The sequence below is a fragment of the Pinus tabuliformis genome, chromosome 9 (assembly GCF_031772625.1).
Source record: "Pinus tabuliformis cultivar Carrire ecotype Pingquan chromosome 9, CPIR1, whole genome shotgun sequence".
Classification (NCBI taxonomy): domain Eukaryota; kingdom Viridiplantae; phylum Streptophyta; class Pinopsida; order Pinales; family Pinaceae; genus Pinus; species Pinus tabuliformis.
In genome coordinates this window covers 34,152,656-34,173,221 of record NC_142307.1, presented here as the reverse complement: position 1 = coordinate 34,173,221, position 20,566 = coordinate 34,152,656, and the positions used below count along the sequence as shown (strand labels likewise).

Genomic DNA, 20,566 nt, shown 5'->3' with positions numbered 1-20,566 from the left:
AAATATTCAATAAATGGTAACTCGAAAAGATTTCTCCTAACATAATTCTATATTTCAATTATTTTTGTGAAAGCTTTCCATAAACCATTACTTAACCAGCCCATAAATATAGATGATCTAAAATTACATATAAAAATAATTGAAATGTAACTCCCGAAAACATATTCTTATATTGAAAAATGGTAACTCAAAACAAACAACTACAACAAACAAACAACTAATCAAAATAATCGAAATATAACCCAAAAAACATATTCAATAAATGGTAACTCAAATCCAGTTCTCCTAACATAATTCTATATTTCAATTATTTTTGTGAAAAATTTCCATAAACCATTACTTAACCCATCCATAAATATAGATGATTTCAAAATACAAATAAAAATAATTGAAATGTAAACCTATTTTGACAAATGATGACACAACAAATAATAGCAACACAGATAAAAATAATTGAAATGTAACGCAAAAAAAACATATTCAAAAACAAATAACTGAAACAAATAAAAATAATTGAAATGTAACCCAAAAAACATATTCAATAAATGGTAACTCAAATCCAGTTCTCCTAACATAATTCTATATTTCAATTATTTTTGTGAAAATTTTCCATAAACTATTACTTAACATGTCCATAAATGATCTAAAAATACAAATAAAGATAATTAAACTGTAACCCGAAAAACATATTCTTATATTAACAAATGATAACTCAAAACAAATAATTACATCATCAGGGTTAGATGTTAGATAAAAAATAATTGAAATGTAACCCAAAAAGCATATTCAATATATGTAACTCAAAAGCAGTTCTCCTAACCAATTACGGCACCAAACAAACCGCAAGCAAAATAATTTTTCCTATTTCAAAAGTACATTGGATAAAAAAATAAAATAAAAGATATCAATGTAAGCTGGCAAGGTATTCCACCATTTTGCATAACTCATCAATAGGAATGGTCATGGCAGTTGCAATTTTGCTCATCCTTTGGCTATTGAGATCCAGAAAAGACTCAATCAAATCGCCATCCAGCAACTGTTTCACATTTCTTGTGTGAACAGTGTTGAATGACCTCCACTGCTCATGGTTTAAGCCTCCTACTCCTCTTATTACGTTCACAAGATGCATTTGCAGCTTTTGAAGAATTTGATATTGCTCCTCTGGAAGTGATGCGATAAGACCAATCATACCATTAGTTGTTCCAAATATTACTGTAGGAATGGTATTCCCATACAAGGGCAAGGGCTGAGCTAAAGATGCACGCCTGAACTGGTTAACAAGAGCTCCAAGATGGTATTCACCTTCAAGTTTCAATTTTCTTTCCTCTTCCGAATCAATTGCAGCATCGTTCTTTTTCTTCACCACAAAAATGTTGAAATCTTTCTGATCTGTACCAACGTACGTATCATCATCCAGAAATTCTACAATAGTCATGTAGTTTACACTATAATCGTGAGCCTTCTCTTCTAATATGCCTCCCCTCTCATCAATATTCTTGTATACCAACAAATACATAGATTGTACACAATCACCAACTAAGATAAAATCCCCACGAGTTTTTACACAGAGTGCAAGCACATGCCCGGGATGTCCACTTTCAAACTCCAGCTCCCTATAAACATCATCACGGATCATCCATTTGTACAAGTCAATCTTTTCGTTGATTCCTGCAACTAATTTTCCATTAAAAGCATTGAGATTGTATACAGCTCCCTTTGTCTCCTTCTCTGTAACCAGACGCAGTTGTCTGTTTCCAACCGAAAAGAACAAAATTCGGCCCTTCTTAAATATAGTTTCCTGATCAGGATACCGATAAGCTGTCCCCATGTTGGAAATGGTAATTTCAAATTGCAGATCTTTTTTCTACGATGCGATCGCAGATCGCATATCGCACTTTCCCTCGTCACCCTTCGCTACATGCTTGTATTGTCTGCGATGCGATATTTGCGATGCGATCGCAAATCGCAGATCGCATGATTTAAAGGTGATAGAGGCGGTGGCACATCCTTTCCCTTCTTGTGATGCGATGGTGTGATAAGCATGCATTAAATTCAAATAGGATATTTTGAGCCGTGTAATAAATGATATTTACTAGGGTTGGTAAATGTAGGTGAAATCTTAAATTTTACTATTTTTTTATTTCACGGAAGTATGGGAAAAAACAACACGTATTGTAAAGATATTTTGTGTTGTTCATGGTATATATTAAAAGAAAATGCAAGAGCAGAGACGAGTAGTGTGTAGAGAGTATTAGCCAAGAAGTTTTCTTTCTTCTTCTTGCAACGCACAACAGTGCTGAAGATATTACTTTCTGAGATAGTGGAATCAAATTCTGGAACTGAAGTTCATGTTGTAAATCCCTCTGAGTTGAGGAAGACTATTTTGTAATAGTTTTATTTTCTGTAACAGTTTTTATTATTGTTTTATAATAAAGATCTTGTAGAAAACCAGAGTGTTGTTCTCTGTGTTATTTATTTTTGTGTGTTTGAAATGAACAGAAATTTCCATCATGGTATCAGAGCTAGTCTAGGCACTCGGTGATTAAAAAAACAAGAGTTTGTTTTTTCACCGTAGGAGCTGTAAGAAGCTTATTAAGCAAGAGAAAGTTTTTTTTACAGTCAGTATCTCTTCTTTATTTTTTCACAAGTTAAGATGGCAGATGTTGGAACTGGTTTGACGAATCCCCAACTGCCACAGTTTAATGGGAAAAACTACAGTTATTGGTCCATAACAATGAAAGCATTGTTTGCTTCTCAAGGAATATGGGAGCTGGTTGAAACTGGCTATGCTGAACCAGCAGATGCAACAGCGTTGGCTGCTTTGACAGCAGCAGAAAGAGACCAGTTGAAGAGTGACAAGAAGAAGGATGCCAAAGCCCTCTTTTTCCTCTTCCAATCAGTGCATGAAAGCGTTTTTCCGCGCATTACAGCAGCAACAAAATCCAAAGAGGCATGGGATATTCTCAAAACTGCCTATCAAGGCATGGAGAAGGTGAAGACTGCAAAGTTGCAGATGTTGAGGAAAGGCTTTGAAAATCTCAGCATGAAGGAATCTGAAACAATAGATTCCTTCTTCACTCAGGTTATTGGCTTAATAACCCAGATAAGATCTCATGGCGAGATTCTTGAAGATAGAAGGATTGTAGAGAAAATCTTGAGATTTTTACCCTCAAGGTTTGAATCTATTGTGGTAGCAATAGAAGAAACAAAGGATCTCTCACAGTTCACGGTAGATGAACTGAGTGCTTCACTTTTGTCTCATGAACATAGACTAAGTAGAGGAACAGATTCCTCTTTTGAGCAAGCATTCAAGACTCAAATGTCTTTTGGCCAAGGAAAAGGTCGAGGCAGAGCAAATAACAGAGGTCGTGGAAGAAGCCAAAACAGAGACAGAAATTATCCTGCAAGCACAAGCGGAAGGAGCTGCAATCAGAACCAAGATGAAGGTTCAAGCAAACAGCAAGCTCATGGACAAAGGTATGACAAATCCCAAGTCCAATGTCATTATTGTAAGAAATATGGGCACTATGCCAATGAATGTAGGAAAAAGCAAAGTGACATGAATAATAGGAAAAATGCTAATTTTGCAAATGAAGAAGATAGGAACCCAAAGAACGTGCTGTTAACATGTAACATAGCACAAGACAAACAAGAAGATTTTTGGTTCTTAGACTCAGGTTGTAGTAATCACATGACTGGTAACATCGAAATGTTTGCCAATCTGGATGAAAATGTGAAATCTGAGGTAACAACAGGGACTGATGATACGATATCTGTCAAGGGTAAGGGCAGAGTCAGTATCCGAGCAAAAAATGGAGAACAAATGATTGTGCCAGATGTATACTATGTACCTGGTCTGAAATGTAATCTTTTGAGCATTGGACAGCTCATTAACAAAGGTTACAATGTGTTCTTCAAAGATGATTTGTGTACAATTAGAGACATACCTCCAAGTAAGAAGATCATTGCACAGGTGCAAATGACCAGCAATAGAATGTTTCCTCTCAAACTCAGGGCAGATTTGAAGGAAGGAAGAACTATTGCAGCTGTAACACAAGAAGTCTTTCAGGAACAACTGAAAGATGTGAATTGGTTGTGGCATTTGAGATTTGGACATCTCAATTTCGGAGGCATGAATCTGTTGCACAGAAAGGGAATGGTAAAGGGATTACCATTGATTGAGAAACCGGACAGCCTTTGTGAAGGTTGCATCTTGGGCAAGCAACACAAGGAAAGCTTTCCAGCGGGAAAGAGTATAAGGGCAAAAGCACCATTGGAAATTGTTCATTCTGATGTGTGTGGACCGATGCAAACACCATCATTTTCCGGAAATAAATATGTTTTAACTTTCATTGATGATTACACCAGAAAGACATGGGTGTATATGTTGAAACAGAAGAGTGAAGTGTTTGAGAAATTCCGCCACTTCAAAACTCTTGTTGAAAAGCAGTGTGGGCATTATATCAAAGTGCTCAGAATAGATAGAGGAGGAGAGTACATCTCCCAAGACTTTCTACGTTTTTGCAGAGAGAATGGCATACGAAAGGAGTTCACCGCAAGGTATACACCTCAGCAAAACAGTGTTGCTGAAAGAAAGAATAGGACCATTCTTGACATGGTCAGAAGTATGCTTAAGGCAAAACACTTGCCGCATGAGTATTGGGCAGAAGTTGTCACTTGCGTAGTTTATATCTTGAATAGATGCCCAACTAAAGCTGTCATGAACAAAGTACCAGAAGAAGCATGGAGTGGTCAAAAGCAAACAGTCACTCACATGAGAGTATTCGGTTGTGTGGCATATGCACATGTACCAGATCAGCTAAGGAAAAAGCTTGATAGTAAGTGGGAGAAGTGTGTTTTTATTGGCTATTGTGATGAGTCAAAAGCATACAAACTCTATAATCCATCCACCAAGAAATTGATAGTAAGTAGAGATGTGCAGTTCATTGAAGATGAAGCTTGGGATGGAAGCTTAGAGAAGACAGTGAATGTGAAGACAATTGTGTCTCACGAAGAAGAAGAGGAAGAGATAGCAGCAAATAATCCTTCCTTGGTGGTTCCTCCTCCACCACAGCAAGTACAACAAACCACACCACAAGCTGGAATTCGAACAGCCTTAAGAAGTCAAGGAAGTGCTTCTTCAAGCACACCATAGGGATCAGAAATACCCTCAAGTTCGGATGGAACTCCAAGCACACCAAGAAGACCAAGATTCAGAAATCTGAATGAGATTTATGAACAAGGAGAGGTAAGTAACAATACCGGTCTGAATTCATTATTCGCTTTATATTGTCATGTTGATGACCCAGTCCATTTTGAAGATGCTGTAAATGAAGATAAATGGATTGAAGCAATGAATGAAGAAATTGGTGCAATTGAGAAAAGTAAAACATGGGAGTTAGTGGACCTCCCTGTAGGCAAAGATGCCATTGGAGTTAAGTGGGTCTATAAGACCAAAAGCAATGCTGAAGGCAAGATTGACAGACACAAAGCAAGGCTTGTTGTGAAAGGCTACAAGCAGCAACAAGGCAAAGATTATGATGAAACCTTTGCACCAGTAGCAAGGATGGAAACAGTCAGAACAGTGTTGTCTATTGCAGCACAACACAAATGGAAGATTTATCAGATGGATGTTAAATCTGCATTCCTGAATGGGGTGTTAAAAGAAGAGGTTTATGTTGAACAACCTCCGGGCTATGAAGTTGAAGGCCAAGAGCATAAAGTCTGTAAACTGAAAAAGGCTCTTTATGGGCTGAAGCAAGCTCCAAGAGCATGGTACAACAGAATAGATGCTTACCTGGTTGAGAATGGGTTTGACAAGTGTGATGGTGAACCCACACTCTACATAAAGGATAATGACGGTAAGATTATTATTGTTGTTTTATATGTAGATGATTTGATTTTTACAAGCAATGATGCTTCTCTCATTGCTGATTTTAAAGCAGTCATGAAAAGTGAATTTGAAATGACTGACTTGGGCTTCTTAAGATATTTTCTTGGAATTGAAGTAGACCAAAGTGAAAATGGCGTTTTCATTTCTCAAGATAAATATGTAGAAGCAGTGTTGAAATTGACCAAAGAAGACAGCAGCAAGGATTTTGATCCAAAACTATACAAGAGCATAGTTGGCAGCCTTATGTACTTGACTGCAACTAGGCCGGACATTATGCACGTTGTGAGCTTAATCTCCAGATTTATGGAAAGACCGAAAGAGACTCATTGGCAGGCAGCCAAGAGGATTCTAAGGTATGTGAATGGAACGAAGGGGTTTGGTATTTTATACTCCTCTTCTGAAAGTTTCATGTTGACAGGTTACACTGACAGTGATTGGGCTGGAAGTGTTGATGATAGGAAAAGCACATCGGGATATGTGTTTCATATGGGATCAGGAGTCATCTCATGGGCTTCCAAGAAGCAACCAGTCGTAGCTTTGTCAACAGCAGAGGCAGAATATGTGGCAGCAACAGCAGCAGCATGCCAAGCAGTGTGGCTGAGAAGAGTTCTTAGAGATTTGTGTCATGAACAGGAAAAGGGCACAACCATTTACTGCGACAATAGCTCAGCAATAGCATTGTCTAAAAATTCTGTTTTTCATAAAAGAACAAAGCATATAGACACCAAATTTCACTTCATACGTGAATTGGTTAACAATGGTGAGATTGTTTTGCAGCACTGCAGAACAGAGGAACAGTTAGCTGACATCCTGACAAAACCATTGGCAAAGAAAAGCTTTGATCATTTCAGGAAATGCCTGGGTATGCAGAAAAAACCCAGCAGTTAAAATTAAAGGGGAGTGTTGGAAATGGTAATTTCAAACTGCAGATCTTTTTTCTGCGATGCGATCGCAGATCACATATCGCACTTTCCCTCGTCACCCTTCGCTACATGCTTGTATTGTCTGCGATGCGATCGCATATCGCAGATCGCATGATTTAAAGGTGATAGAGGCGGTGGCACATCCTTTCCCTTCTTGCGATGCGATGGTGTGATAAGCATGCATTAAATTCAAATAGGATATTTTGAGCCGTGTAATAAATGATATTTACTAGGGTTGGTAAATGTAGGTGAAATCTTAAATTTTACTATTTTTTTATTTCACGGAAGTATGGGAAAAAACAACACGTATTGTAAAGATATTTTGTGTTGTTCATGGTATATATTAAAAGAAAATGCAAGAGCAGAGACGAGTAGTGTGTAGAGAGTATTAGCCAAGAAGTTTTCTTTCTTCTTCTTGCAACGCACAGCAGTGCTGAAGATATTACTTTCTGAGATAGTGGAATCAAATTCTGGAACTGAAGTTCCTGTTGTAAATCCCTCTGAGTTGAGGAAGACTATTTTGTAATAGTTTTATTTTCTCTAACAATTTTTATTATTGTTTTATAATAAAGATCTTGTAGAAAACCAGAGTGTTGTTCTCTGTGTTATTTATTTTTGTGTGTTTGAAATGAACAGAAATTTCCATCACCCAACACAACAATAGACAGTGTTATGATCATCTGTAAATGAGCAACTGAGGATTGAACAACCTTCTTCATACATATCCAGTGGATATGATGAAATATTTTCAAATGTCTTTTCATCTAAGAGACGAATGAAGTGTTTTTGCATTTCATCATAACCATACTTCATGCTGCAGATGGCAAATGTTCCAGACTTGTCTTGATAGCAAATACGATATGGGTGTTCCTCGAGATGAACTGATGAGATGTAAATATTCTGAATATTATCGATTGAACCAAAAGAAAGCATGTCTTCCTTTACAATCACAATGCTGTTAGGGAAAGATTTTGAATGGAAAGAACACATATGATTAACTTCTCCCACACTCACATTACTATACGCCAACTTCAGGTTACTACTGCAAATAACTGTGGCCCTGTCACCTAACGCTAACACATGCGTTGCATTCTCATGACGAAAAGTCCTCAGATTTATTCCTTTGGTACCCAAGGAAATCTTTTTCTTTTCCCCGTCAGAAAGCTCCCCACTGCTCACATTCAATGTTAGGTTATATAAGTGCCCATCCCCAAGCCCACACAGCAAGTATGAAATCCCTTCAAATTTACAAAATAAAACAGACCGGGTAACAACATTCTCGGCAAATTGGAGACTTTGAATGAGTTTCAGATCAGGAAGAGAATAAATTCTGATACTTTGGTCTTTCCATAGTCCAACAGCTGCCAATTCACTCCGTTTACTATCCTGACCAATAGGAGTTATGTCCATGCAAGATACATCATACTCAATCTTTTTATGTCCCTTCAGTGTTAGGGATCCCTCTCCAATTTCCAAGTAGACAATATTACACCCTCGAGCGGCCAAAAAAACCTGGGTAGCACTACCTGTGGCTACTGTTATAGACAATCCTGTGGCGGTGGGGGCTCTCCATTCAGACAATAGCTGTCCAGAAGACGCACTCATTAATCTCACAGAACTTGCTGTTACCTGAACAAGCTGGTCATGAATAGCATCTTGACAGAATAAGGAAGGAGCATGAAGGACAAATCCTTGTATTTCATGTGTTTCTTCTAGCTCATCATTTGAGTTAATGGCAAGTACACGAGTCTCACCAAGAAAGCTCAGCACCAAATAAGTGTCGAAATCGTCACGAGTCGAAGAAGCTCGTAATGGCCACATTCCCTTTACATCTGCAAACTCTGCAGCTGCATGCTCGTTGATTCGTATGCCACTCCTGAGAATGCGAAGGCAGCCATGGTTGAATCCTCCAAAACAAGTCACGACGTGTTCTTGTCCACCATGATCAACAACACAAAAGTCCACGATTGGACCAAGGTTAACATATGTTTCCACAACTGAAAATCCCACTGATCCATATATAGAATCCGGGGGAAGATGCAGTTTGACAAGTTGTGAATCTCCTTCATCAGACCCAATGTACACAAATCCATTCTCTAAATAACAGATTGTTGAAGCAACATATGTGTCACCTAGCAGATCTATATTGAGACCAGTAACTGTTCCCTTTTCATGAATGAGAGAAAGCAAGTGAAGGTGACCCATGTGGTCACCGAGCAGATATTGAGAATCATGGACTTTGGCATAAGCCTGAATGATAGTCATTGAGTTGGGTGTGGGAACAGCTTTGAATACTACAGAGGGAGAGGGACTGAAATAAGCAATGGTCTTCTCACCAATAATAATAACACCTCCTAAAGGCATGGGAACAGGTATTAACATACAGGCACCATGGTCTAAATTGGGCACAGACCAGGGCATCTCCTTAAAATCCCTGCCTTTTACATCTACCTCGTATGTTCTTACTTGCAGTTCATCTCCATTCATAGAACTGAGTATTTGTTGGTATAGCGCAGCAATTGTGGGCTTTGAACAACCATACAAGAACTTGATATCCACAACTTCAACAGTTTTGTCCAGCATGATATCGAAAGCGTGTGTAACTCCTGCAACACCATCATATGCTAAAATTGTAAATACGCCATTACAGAGGTGGAGTCCAATGACTCGACAATCCGGATCAACCATACCAATCTCATGTCCACTCTTGACAGGGATCGCGACAAAATCCCAGACATTTGCGACAAAATCCCAGACATTTGCGACAGCCCTGGTAATAAGCTCACGGCCCCCGTTATTATTCCACTGAACAACACTCAACTTGTATTCTTTGATGGAAATTTCTGTTGATTTCAAACACACAACAAACAAATATCACAGAGAACAACGCTCTGATTTTCTACAGGATCTTTATTATAAAACAATAATAAAAACTGTTACAGAATTTGTCTTCCTCAACTCAGAGGGATTTACAACAGGAACTTCAGTTCCAGAATCTGATTCCACAAACTCAAAAAATTATATCTTCAGCACTGCTGTGCGTTGCAGAGAAGAAAGAGCTCTTCTTGCTAATACTCTCTACACACTACTCGTCTCTGCTCTTGCATTTTCTTTTATATATGGTGAACAACACAAAATATCTTTTCAATACGTGTTGCTTTTCCATACTTCCGTGAAAATAAAAAAATAGTAAAATTTAAGATTTCACCTACATTTACCAACCCTAGTAAATATCATTTATTACACGGCTCAAAATATCCTATTTGAATTTAATGCATGCTTATCACACCATCGCATCGCAAGAAGAGAACAGATGTGCCACCGCCTCTATAACCTTTAAATCATGCGATTTGCAATTTGCGATCGCATCGCAAATATCGCATCGCAGACAATACAAGCATGCAGCGAAGGGTGACGAGGGAAAGTGCGATATGCGATCTGCGATTGCATCGCAGAGGAAAAATCTGCAAGTTGAAATTACCATTTCCAACACTCCCCTTTAATTTTAACTGCTGGGTTTTTTCTGCATACCCAGGAATTTCCTTAAATGATCAAAGCTTTTCTTTCCCAATGGTTTTGTCAAGATGTCAGCGAACTGACCCTCTGTTCTGCAGTGCTGCAAAACAATCTCACCATTGTTAACCAATTCACGTATGAAGTAAAATTTGGTGTCTATATGCTTTGTCCTTTTATGAAAAACAGAATTTTTAGACAATGCTATTGCTGAGCTATTGTCACAGTAAATGGTTGTGTTATTTTCCTGTTCATGACACAAATCTCTAAGAACTCTTCTCAGCCATACTGCCTGGCATGCTGCTGCTATTGCTGCCACATATTCTGCCTCTGCTGTTGACAAAGCCACAACTGGTTGCTTCTTGGAAGCCCATGAGATGGCTCCCGATCCCATATGAAACACATATCCTGATGTGCTTTTCCTATCATCAACACTTCCAGCCCAATCACTGTCAGTGTAACCTGTCAACATGAAACTTTCAGAAGAGGAGTATAAAATACCAAACCCCTTCGTTCCATTCACATACCTTAGAATCCTCTTGGCTGCCTGCCAATGAGTCTCTTTCGGTCTTTCCATAAATCTGGAAATTAAACTCACAGCGTGCATAATGTCCGGCCTAGTTGCAGTCAAGTACATAAGGCTACCAACTATGCTCTTATATAGTTTTGGATCAAAATCCTTACTGTTGTCTTCTTTGGTCAATTTCAACCCCATTACAGTTGGAGTCACAGCAGCTTTGTTGTTCTGCATGTTAAATCTCTTTAACACTGCTTCTACATATTTATCTTGAGAAATGAAAACGCCATTTTCACTTTGGTCTACTTCAATTCCAAGAAAATATCTTAAGAAACCCAAGTCAGTCATTTCAAATTCACTTTTCATGACTGCTTTAAAATCAGCAATGAGAGAAGCATCATTGCTTGTAAAAATCAAATCATCTACATATAAAACAACAATAAGAATCTTACCGTCATTATCCTTTATGTAGAGTGTGGGTTCACCATCACACTTATGAAACCCATTCTCAACCAGGTAAGCATATATTCTGCTGTAGCATGCTCTTGGAGCTTGCTTCAGCCCATAAAGAGCCTTCTTGAGTTTGCAGACTTTATGCTCTTGGCCTTCAACTTCATAGCCCAGAGGTTGTTCAGCATAAACCTCTTCTTTTAATACTCCATTCAGGAATGCGGATTTAACATCCATCTGATAAATCTTCCATTTGTGTTGTGCTGCAATAGACAACACTGTTCTGACTGTTTCCATCCTTGCTACTGGTGCAAAGGTTTCATCATAGTCTTTGCCTTGTTGCTGCTTGTAGCCTTTCACAACAAGTCTTGCTTTGTGTCTGTCAATCTTACCTTCAGCATTGCTTTTGGTCTTATAGACCCACTTAACTCCAATGGAAGCTTTGCCTTCAGGGAGGTCCATTAACTCCCATGTTTTACTCTTCTCAATTGCACCAATTTCTTCATTCATTGCTTCAATCCATTTATCTTCATTTACAGCATCTTCAAAATGGACTGGGTCATCAACATGACAATATAAAGCGAATAATGAATTCAGACCGGTATTGTTACTTACCTCTCCTTGTTCATAAATCTCATTCAGATTTCTGAATCTTGGTCTTCTTGGTGTGCTAGGAATTCCATCCGAACTTGAGGGTATTTCTGATCCCTGTGTTGTGCTTGGAGAAGCACTTCCTTGACTTCTTAAGGCTGTTCGAATTCCAGATTGTGGTGTGGTTTGTTGTACTTGCTGTGGTGTAGGAGGAGCCACCAAGGAAGAATTATTTGCTTCTGTCCCTTCCTCTTCTTCTTCGTGAGACACAATTGTCTTCACATTCACTGTCTTCTCTAAGCTTCCATCCCAAGCTTCATCTTCAATGAACTGCACATCTCTGCTTACTATTAATTTCTTGGTGAATGGATTATAGAGTTTGTATGCTTTTGACTCATCACAATAGCCAATAAAGACACACTTCTCCCCCTTACTATCAAGATTTTTTCTTAGCTGATCCGGTACATGTGCATATGCCACACAACCGAATACTCTCATGTGAGTGACAGTTTGCTTTTGACCACTCCATGCTTCTTCTGGTACTCTGTTCATGACAGCTTTAGTTGGGCATCTATTCAAGATGTAAACTGCGCAAGTGACAGCTTCTGCCCAATACTCATGCGGCAAGTGTTTTGCCTTCAACATACTTCTGACCATGTCAAGAATGGTCCTATTCTTCCTTTCAGCAACACCGTTCTACTGAGGTGTATACCTTGTGGTGAACTGCTTTTGTATGCCATTCTCTCTGCAAAAACGCAGAAAGTCTTGTGAGATGTACTCTCCTCCTCTATCTGTTCTGAGCACTTTGATATAATGCCCACACTACTTCTCAACAAGAGTTTTGAAGTGGCGGAATTTCTCAAACACTTCACTCTTTTGTTTCAGCATATACACCCATGTCTTTCTGGTGTAATCATCAATGAAAGTTAAAACATATTTATTTCCGGAAAATGATGGTGTTTGCATCGGTCCACACACATCGGAGTGAACAATTTCCAATGGTTCTTTTGCTCTTATACTCTTTCCTGCTGGAAAGCTTTCTCTGTGTTGCTTGCCCAAGATGCAGCCTTCACAAAGGCTGTCTGGTTTCTCGATCAATGGTAATCCCTTTACCATTCCCTTTCTGTGCAACAGATTCAGGCCTCCGAAATTGAGATGTCCAAATCTCAAATGCCACAACCAATTCACATCTTTCACTTGTTCCTGAAAGACTTCTTGTGTTACAGCCGCAATAGTTCTGCCTTCCTTCAAATCTGCCCTGAGTTTGAGAGGAAACATTCTATTGCTGGTCATCTGCACCTGTGCAATGATCTTCTTGCTTGGAGGTATGTCTCTAATTGTACACAAATCATCTTTCAAAAACACATTGTAACCTTTGTTTATGAGCTGTCCAATGCTCAAAAGATTACATTTCAGACCAGGTACATAGTATACCTCTGGCACAATCATCTGTTCTCCATTTTTTGCTCGAATACTGACTCTGCCCTTACCCTTGACAGTTATCTTATCATCAGTCCCTGTTGTTACCTCAGATTTCACATTTTCATCCAGATTGGAAAACATTTCAATATTACCAGTCATGTTATTACTACAACCTGAGTCTAAGAACCAAAAATCTTCTTGTTTGTCTTGTGCTATGTTACATGTTAACAGCACATTCTTTGGGTTCTTATCTTCTTCATTTGCAAAATTTGCATTCTGCCTATTATTCATGTCACTTTGCTTTTTCCTACATTCATTGGCATAGTGCCCATATTTCTTACAATAATGACATTGGACTTGGGATTTATCATACCTTTGTCCATGAGCTTGCTGTTTGCTTGAACCTTCATCTTGGTTCTGATTGCAGCTCCTTCCGCTTCTGCTTGCAGGATAATTTCTGCCTCTGTTTTGGCTTCTTCCACGACCTCTGTTATTTGCTCTGCCTCGACCTTTTCCTTGGCCAAAAGACATCTGAGTCTTGAATGCTTTCTCAAAAGAGGAATCTGTTCCTCTACTCAGTCTGTGTTCATGAGACAAAAGAGAAGCACTCAGCTCATCTACTGTGAACTGTGAGAGATCTTTTGTTTCTTCTATTGCTACCACAATAGATTCAAACCTTGAGGGTAAACATCTCAAGATTTTCTCTACAATCCTTCTTTCTTCAAGAATCTCACCATGAGACCTTATCTGGGTTATTAAGGCAATAACCTGAGTGAAGAATGAATCTATTGTTTCAGATTCCTTCATGTTGAGATTTTCAAAGTCTCTCCTCAACATCTGCAACTTTGCAGTCTTCACCTTCTCCATGCCTTGATAGGCAGTTTTGAGAATATCCCAGGCCTCTTTGGATTTTGTTGCTGCTGCAATCCGCGGAAAAACGCTTTCATGCACTGATTGGAAGAGGAAAAAGAGGGCTTTGGCATCCTTCTTCTTGTCACTCTTCAACTGGTCTCTTTCTGCTGCTGTTAAAGCAGCCAACGCTGTTGCATCTTCCGGTTCAGCATAGCCAGTTTCAACCAGCTCCCATATTCCTTGAGAAGCAAACAATGCTTTCATTGTTATGGACCAATAACTGTAGTTTTTCCCATTAAACTATGGCAGTTGGGGATTCGTCAAACCAGTTCCAGCATCTGCCATCTTAACTTGTAAAAAATAAAGAAGAGATACTGACTGAAAAAAAAAAAAACAAAAACTTTCTCTTGCTTAATAAGCTTCTTACAGCTCCTACAGTGAAAAAACAAACTCTGTGTTTTTGAATCACTGAGTGCCTAGACTAGCTCTGATACCATGATGGAAATTTCTGTTGATTTCAAACACACAACAAACAAATATCACAGAGAACAACGCTCTGATTTTCTACAGGATCTTTATTATAAAACAATAATAAAAACTGTTACAGAATTTGTCTTCCTCAACTCAGAGGGATTTACAACAGGAACTTCAGTTCCAGAATCTGATTCCACAAACTCAGAAAATTATATCTTCAGCACTGCTGTGCGTTGTAGAGAAGAAAGAGCTCTTCTTGCTAATACTCTCTACACACTACTCGTCTCTGCTCTTGCATTTTCTTTTATATATGCTGAACAACACAAAATATCTTTTCAATACGTGTTGCTTTTCCATACTTCCGTGAAAATAAAAAAATAGTAAAATTTAAGATTTCACCTACATTTACCAACCCTAGTAAATATCATTTATTACACGGCTCAAAATATCCTATTTGAATTTAATGCATGCTTATCACACCATCGCATCGCAAGAAGAGAAAATATGTGTCACCGCCTCTATAACCTTTAAATCATGCGATTTGCGATTTGCGATCGCATCGCAGACAATACAAGTATGCAGCGAAGGGTGACGAGGGAAAGTGCGATATGCGATCTGCGATCGCATCGCAGCGGAAAAATCTGCAAGTTGAAATTACCATTTCCAACATTCTTTTGTGGAAATAACAAGAGAATCCTGCTGCTCCCCAGCAGGTCGGAACAGTTCAAGCACTGCGATTCGGCCATAGATTGGTACTTGTAGAACTTTTTGTAAACCCTGAGAGGAGAGAGAATGGATCTCAATCCAGGTGCTTTTTGCAATGATGAGATTAATGTCGCGCGGACCAGTAAAGTTTCCCACGCAACAATGAGTCACAGCAGTGGGCTTATGGACACTTACAACGTAGTTCCACATATTCATCTTCTACCCCTTGAAAAGAGCTAGCCTCGGGTTAACGGCAACAAGTGCTTCTGCTCTCCTAACTCCGCAGCAACAAACGACTGAACCTCAAGAAAATTTTCCTGAGGCAGCAACAAACTAGTGAACTCTGAGAAAGAAAATTCTCCTTCCGCCGCAACAAACCAGTGAACCTCAAGAAAGGAAGTTTTCTTCCACGACAATAAACCAGTGAACTCCAAGAACCACAAACCCTTTAGATATATATATATACAATCTTCTCTAATGAAATGCCCACATTTGAGTAGTCCCACCGACATTCAATTAATTGGGTGTTATGGCCTATAATAGTAAGGATATGTATTTCTTGGAGTCTAGTATCCCCGCCTAAATTATCTGGGAAGGTTGATAGTTTTTATTTAAATTATTTAAAAAAAAATCAAATATTAAAAATTATTTTAAATAAATAGATAATTTTATTTTTTAAAAATATTAATTATATATATATATATATATATATATAGTTTTTATTAATTCTTTAAAAATATACTTTTTATTTTAAATATAAAAATTGGCTTGAAATTTTTAAATAATTTAAAATTTTAAAATTTTCTAAAATAAAATTATAGGTAGGTTCAGGTGGTCCACTTTAACTATTTTTGCCCTAAATGAATTTAAATATAAGAGTTGGTTAATCAGTGGACAAATTCAACTACATTTTACGTAAGATTCTCTTTCAAATAGGTCTTACGGTTATAGTTTCTCATTTTTTATGATTACTTTTGACTTTGCAGCTTTTCCTTTGGGTTTTGGTTCATTAAGGATTGACTTTGTCTACTTAGTAAGTCACTACATAGGATAATTTTAAATCTAGATGTGTATTAGAATGTGGATTGAGTGATAATATCCTTTTTATAAATGAGTAATACATTTTTAAGTTGAATTTTGCTAATTAAAATTGTCTCTGTTAAAAAAAAAAAGAAACATTCATTTTAAAATCTGATTTTATTCACTTGTTAAGTCACTCCATAAGGTAATCAATACAATCATATAAATTAAATGGTCAGTAAATGCTGAGAGATATCAAATCATAAAATAATTAATATATACATTTCAAAAAATATGTAACAATATTATTAACCATGGAGATTCACCTCCACTTTATGAGAGAAATTCGTAACTTGTAAATAGTCTTTGCTACAATACCATGCGCTAATACTATGGGTTGTCAATACCACATGCCCAATATATATATATGACTAAATTTGAGAGAAATCTTATCTTTTTATTAGTGATTATTACTAAAAATATTCTAACATATTTCATGGATATTAATTTATACCATCCACCTAATAACTACTTGATAATTAAATTAAATTTGTTAAAAATTGATAAGTTTGTTAATCAAAACATTTTCTCCATTAAAAAAAGGCTTTCGTCTTAAAAGTGGAGTAAGTTCATTAATCAAAACATTTCCTCTATTAAAAAAACATTTCACCTTAAAGGTTGACTTTGTCCACTTATTAAATCACTCCAAAAGATAATTATAGATTTAGGTACATATTAGAATGTGAATTGAGGGATAATCTCCTATCCCATAAACATATTTCCAAGTTGAAGTATGTTAACTAAAACTTTGCTCTCATTAAAAAAAATAGTTCACCTTAAAGGTTGAGTTTGTCCACTTATTAAGTCACTCCATAAGATAATTATAAATTTAGGTGCATATTAGAATATGAATTGAGTTATAGTCTCCTCTCCCATTAACCAGTAATATATTTCTAAGTTGAATTTTGTTAATTAAAACTTCACCTCTACTAAAAAAAACATGTATCTTAAAGGTTGATTTTGTCCACCTTTTAAGTCACTCCATAAGATAATTATAAATTTGGGTGCATATTAGAATGTGGATTAAGTGATAATCTCCTCTCTCATCCATGAGTAATATATTTATTAAATTGAAGCTTGTTAATTACTTTTTTTCCTCAACTAAAAAAAATATTCACCTTGAAATTGATTTTGTCCACTTATTAAGTCACTCCATAAGATAACTACAAATTTTGGTGCATATTATAATATGAGTTGGGAAATAATCTCCTCTCCCATAATTGAGTAACTGATGCAGCGAAACCTTTTTCTCTCCTTGTGGCGCCTTAGCACTTACTAGGTGATCCACAATCCTATACAAATTCCACAGGACATGACCCTTTGGGCAACTTTGCCTACGTTAATTGTAGATTTGTTTCCAATGACATGAATGCAAGGCGATCCAATCTAATAGTCCACCGTCATTGCAGGACCCCTCTGGCTTGACAAGAATTAACAAAGGGGTTTTCTTTAAAGTGCGTTCACATTGGACGACAAGGATGCAACACAATCCAAATGGCTCGTCCATCCACGAGCCTAGTTCACCACGGGGGCACTCTATCCTATCACATTTTAATTGAGGGTGGTGTGTCCACAACCAAACTATGCCCTTGCCTAAAACCGCCTACATATTTCATCTTCACTACATGAAACCACCTTTGAGATCCATTCTGAAACTTTCACGGGAGAGGTATTTTAGCATGCGCCCAAAGAAGTTGGGTTTCATTCATAAGGAACTTCCTAATCATTTTCGACACCACCCCCTCTCAATCTGTCAACAGTTCGTCTCGACATTCTTCATTTACATATAATTCAATTAACATAGATTTCAATATTTTTCGTTGTTTATAGGAATTAATGTAACACAGGATAAGACATGCGATATGTTATGCTCTTGACCTACGAGAAGATACCAAAATACCAAATATGCGAAGAAATATACCCAGAACACATAACAATAAGAAATAACAGCTTGTATTTTATTATTCAAAAAGGAAAGCAATGTTCACTTGCCTCTTCGAGGGGGCAACCTCCAATAGAGCTGGGCTTAATTACAAAATAAGACACGACACTCCTTGAGGGGAGTTTTTATCCTTTATATAGGATTCATACATGCAATACCATGGGTCAGTACCATGGCTCTTATTAATACCATCTATCTAATACCATGGTCCATTTGCAACTAACTCTGGTCCCTTCTTAAATGCGGGTCAACCACTTACAATTATTAATATGGGCTTTATTGACTCTTTACTTAACTATAACTATGACTCGACCCTATTACATAAATAAGGGGGTTAGGGTCGGACCCTAACATGCCATCCCCCATAAAAATAGCCTTGTCCTCAAGGCTGAAGCTGTGGAAACTCTCTGAGGTGGGACAACATGGTTGTGCGATTCTGTAGGATTTGATACACTGCTTGTACCTTCGAGCATCCCTGGATATAAGAAGTAGGTGAAGGAGGGAGTTGACCATATACTACTTCATATGGAGTCATCTTGGTGATGGCATGATAGTTAGTGTTATACCACCATTCGGCTAGAGGTAACCACTGTACCCATAGATGTTTCTTTTCTGAAGTGAAACACCTAAGGTAGGTCTCTAGACATTTGTTGACTGCTTCAGTTTGACCATCAGTTTGGGGATGATAGGAAGTACTGAGTTGTAGTTGGGTACCTTGTAGCCTGAAGAGTTCCTGCCAAAAGTTACTGGTGAAGATCGGGTCACGATCAGACACAATGGAAGTGGGCATGCCATGCAATTTGAAGATCTGGTCCATGAAAGATTGAGCCACCAAAGCTGGTGTAAAAGGGTGGGGTAGGGCGCAAAAATGAGCATACTTAGAAAGTCTGTCCACAACCACCATGATGACTGACTTGTTTCCTGACTTTGGAAGACCCGTAATGAAGTCCATAGAAACCTCCGTCCAGATTGAGGCCGGGATGGGCAATGGCTGTAATGTGCCTGGGGATTTGACTGTTTCTCCTTTGTGGCACTGACACACGTCACACTCAACTACAAAAGTAAGAATTTCCTTTTTCATGCCTATCCAAAAGAATGAACGTCGAGTGCGAGCATAAGTCTTCTGAAAGCCTGAATGGCCTGTAGTGGGAGATGAGTGCAACTCCGCCAAAATGCGACTTTTGAGGGTGGATGTTGGTGATATCACTACTTTGTCCTTGTAGCAAAGAAGCTCATCCTGCCAAGAGTAGCCCGCTGTGGAATTTGGATCCGCCTACAATTTATTAATGAGTTGGCAGAGCAAGGGATGTGAAAACCATTCCTTGCGAGCCTCTTCAATCCATTCTGGAATGGGAAGGGAGATTGCGAGCAGGGTGCTTTCCTCCTCAAATTGGCGTGATAAAGCATCTGCTACGACATTTTCACGCAATTTCTTGTAAATTATCTCATAATCATATCCCAACATTTTGGCGAGCCATTTATTTTGTTGTGGCGAGGTTGCTCCAAAAAATATTTAAGGCTTTGATGGTCTGTGCAGATTTGGAAACGTCGCTCCAATAAGTATGGTCGCCAAGTATCCACTGCATGTAAGATGGCCATCATCTCCTTCTCATAGGTAGATTGTCCCAGATTTGTCCCACTTAGTTGTTGGTTAGTGAAGGCCAAGGGTCGACCTTCCTACATTAAGACCGCCCCAATACCCGTACTTAAAGCATCACATTCAATCACAAAAGATTTGGTGAAGTCAGGTAGTGCTAATACAGGAGTGGAACACATGGCATGTTTGAGAGCTATAAATGCCTGTTACACTTCATCATTCCAGAGAAATGAATTTTTATTGAGAAGGTGAGTGAGGGGTCTAGCAATGCGACCATAATTGTGGACAAATTTGTGATAGTAGCCTGTGAGACCCAAAAATCCTCTCAAGCTCTTCAAGGCCTTTGGTTGAGGCCACTCCTGCATTGCCTGGATATTTTTGGGGTCCACCCTGACACCTTCACGCACCACAATGTGGCCCAAATACTCAACTTTTTCCATGCCAAAATAGCACTTAGACATCTTGACAAATAATTTATGCTTCCAGAGCAGTTGCAAGAGAAGATCTACATGCTGGAGATGTGTTGCTCAGGTGAGGCTGTAGATGAGGATGTCATCAAAGAAAACAAGGACAAATTTTTTGAGATATGGTTTGAGCAGGTGGTTCA

General features: G+C 38.1%; 1 protein-coding gene across 1 annotated transcript; it reads right to left on the bottom strand.

The window, feature by feature from the left end:
• Window positions 1-904: 904 nt before the first annotated feature.
• LOC149146987 (DNA damage-binding protein 1-like) lies at window positions 905-15,556 on the bottom strand. Its single transcript, XM_089438055.1, has 3 exons — window positions 15,294-15,556; window positions 7,475-9,631; window positions 905-1,829 (listed from the first exon to the last, which is right to left on the bottom strand). The coding sequence occupies exons 1-3, from the start codon at window positions 15,554-15,556 to the stop codon at window positions 905-907; spliced, it is 3,345 nt and encodes a 1,114-aa protein (XP_089294181.1).
• Between the last annotated feature and the right edge of the window lie 5,010 nt (window positions 15,557-20,566).

Bases quoted from the DNA above. Each gene is read 5' to 3' on its own strand.
- LOC149146987 (XM_089438055.1), bottom strand. From the start codon at position 15,556: ATGAATATGTGGAACTACGTTGTAAGTGTCCATAAGCCCACTGCTGTG. The intron at 9,632-15,293 runs GTAATTTCAACT...ATACAAGTTGAG, and splicing joins ACAAAAGAATGTTGGAAATG to TGTTGTTCAGTGGAATAATA. The intron at 1,830-7,474 runs TTGTGTTGGGTG...TACCATTTCCAA, and splicing joins GATCATAACACTGTCTATTG to CATGGGGACAGCTTATCGGT.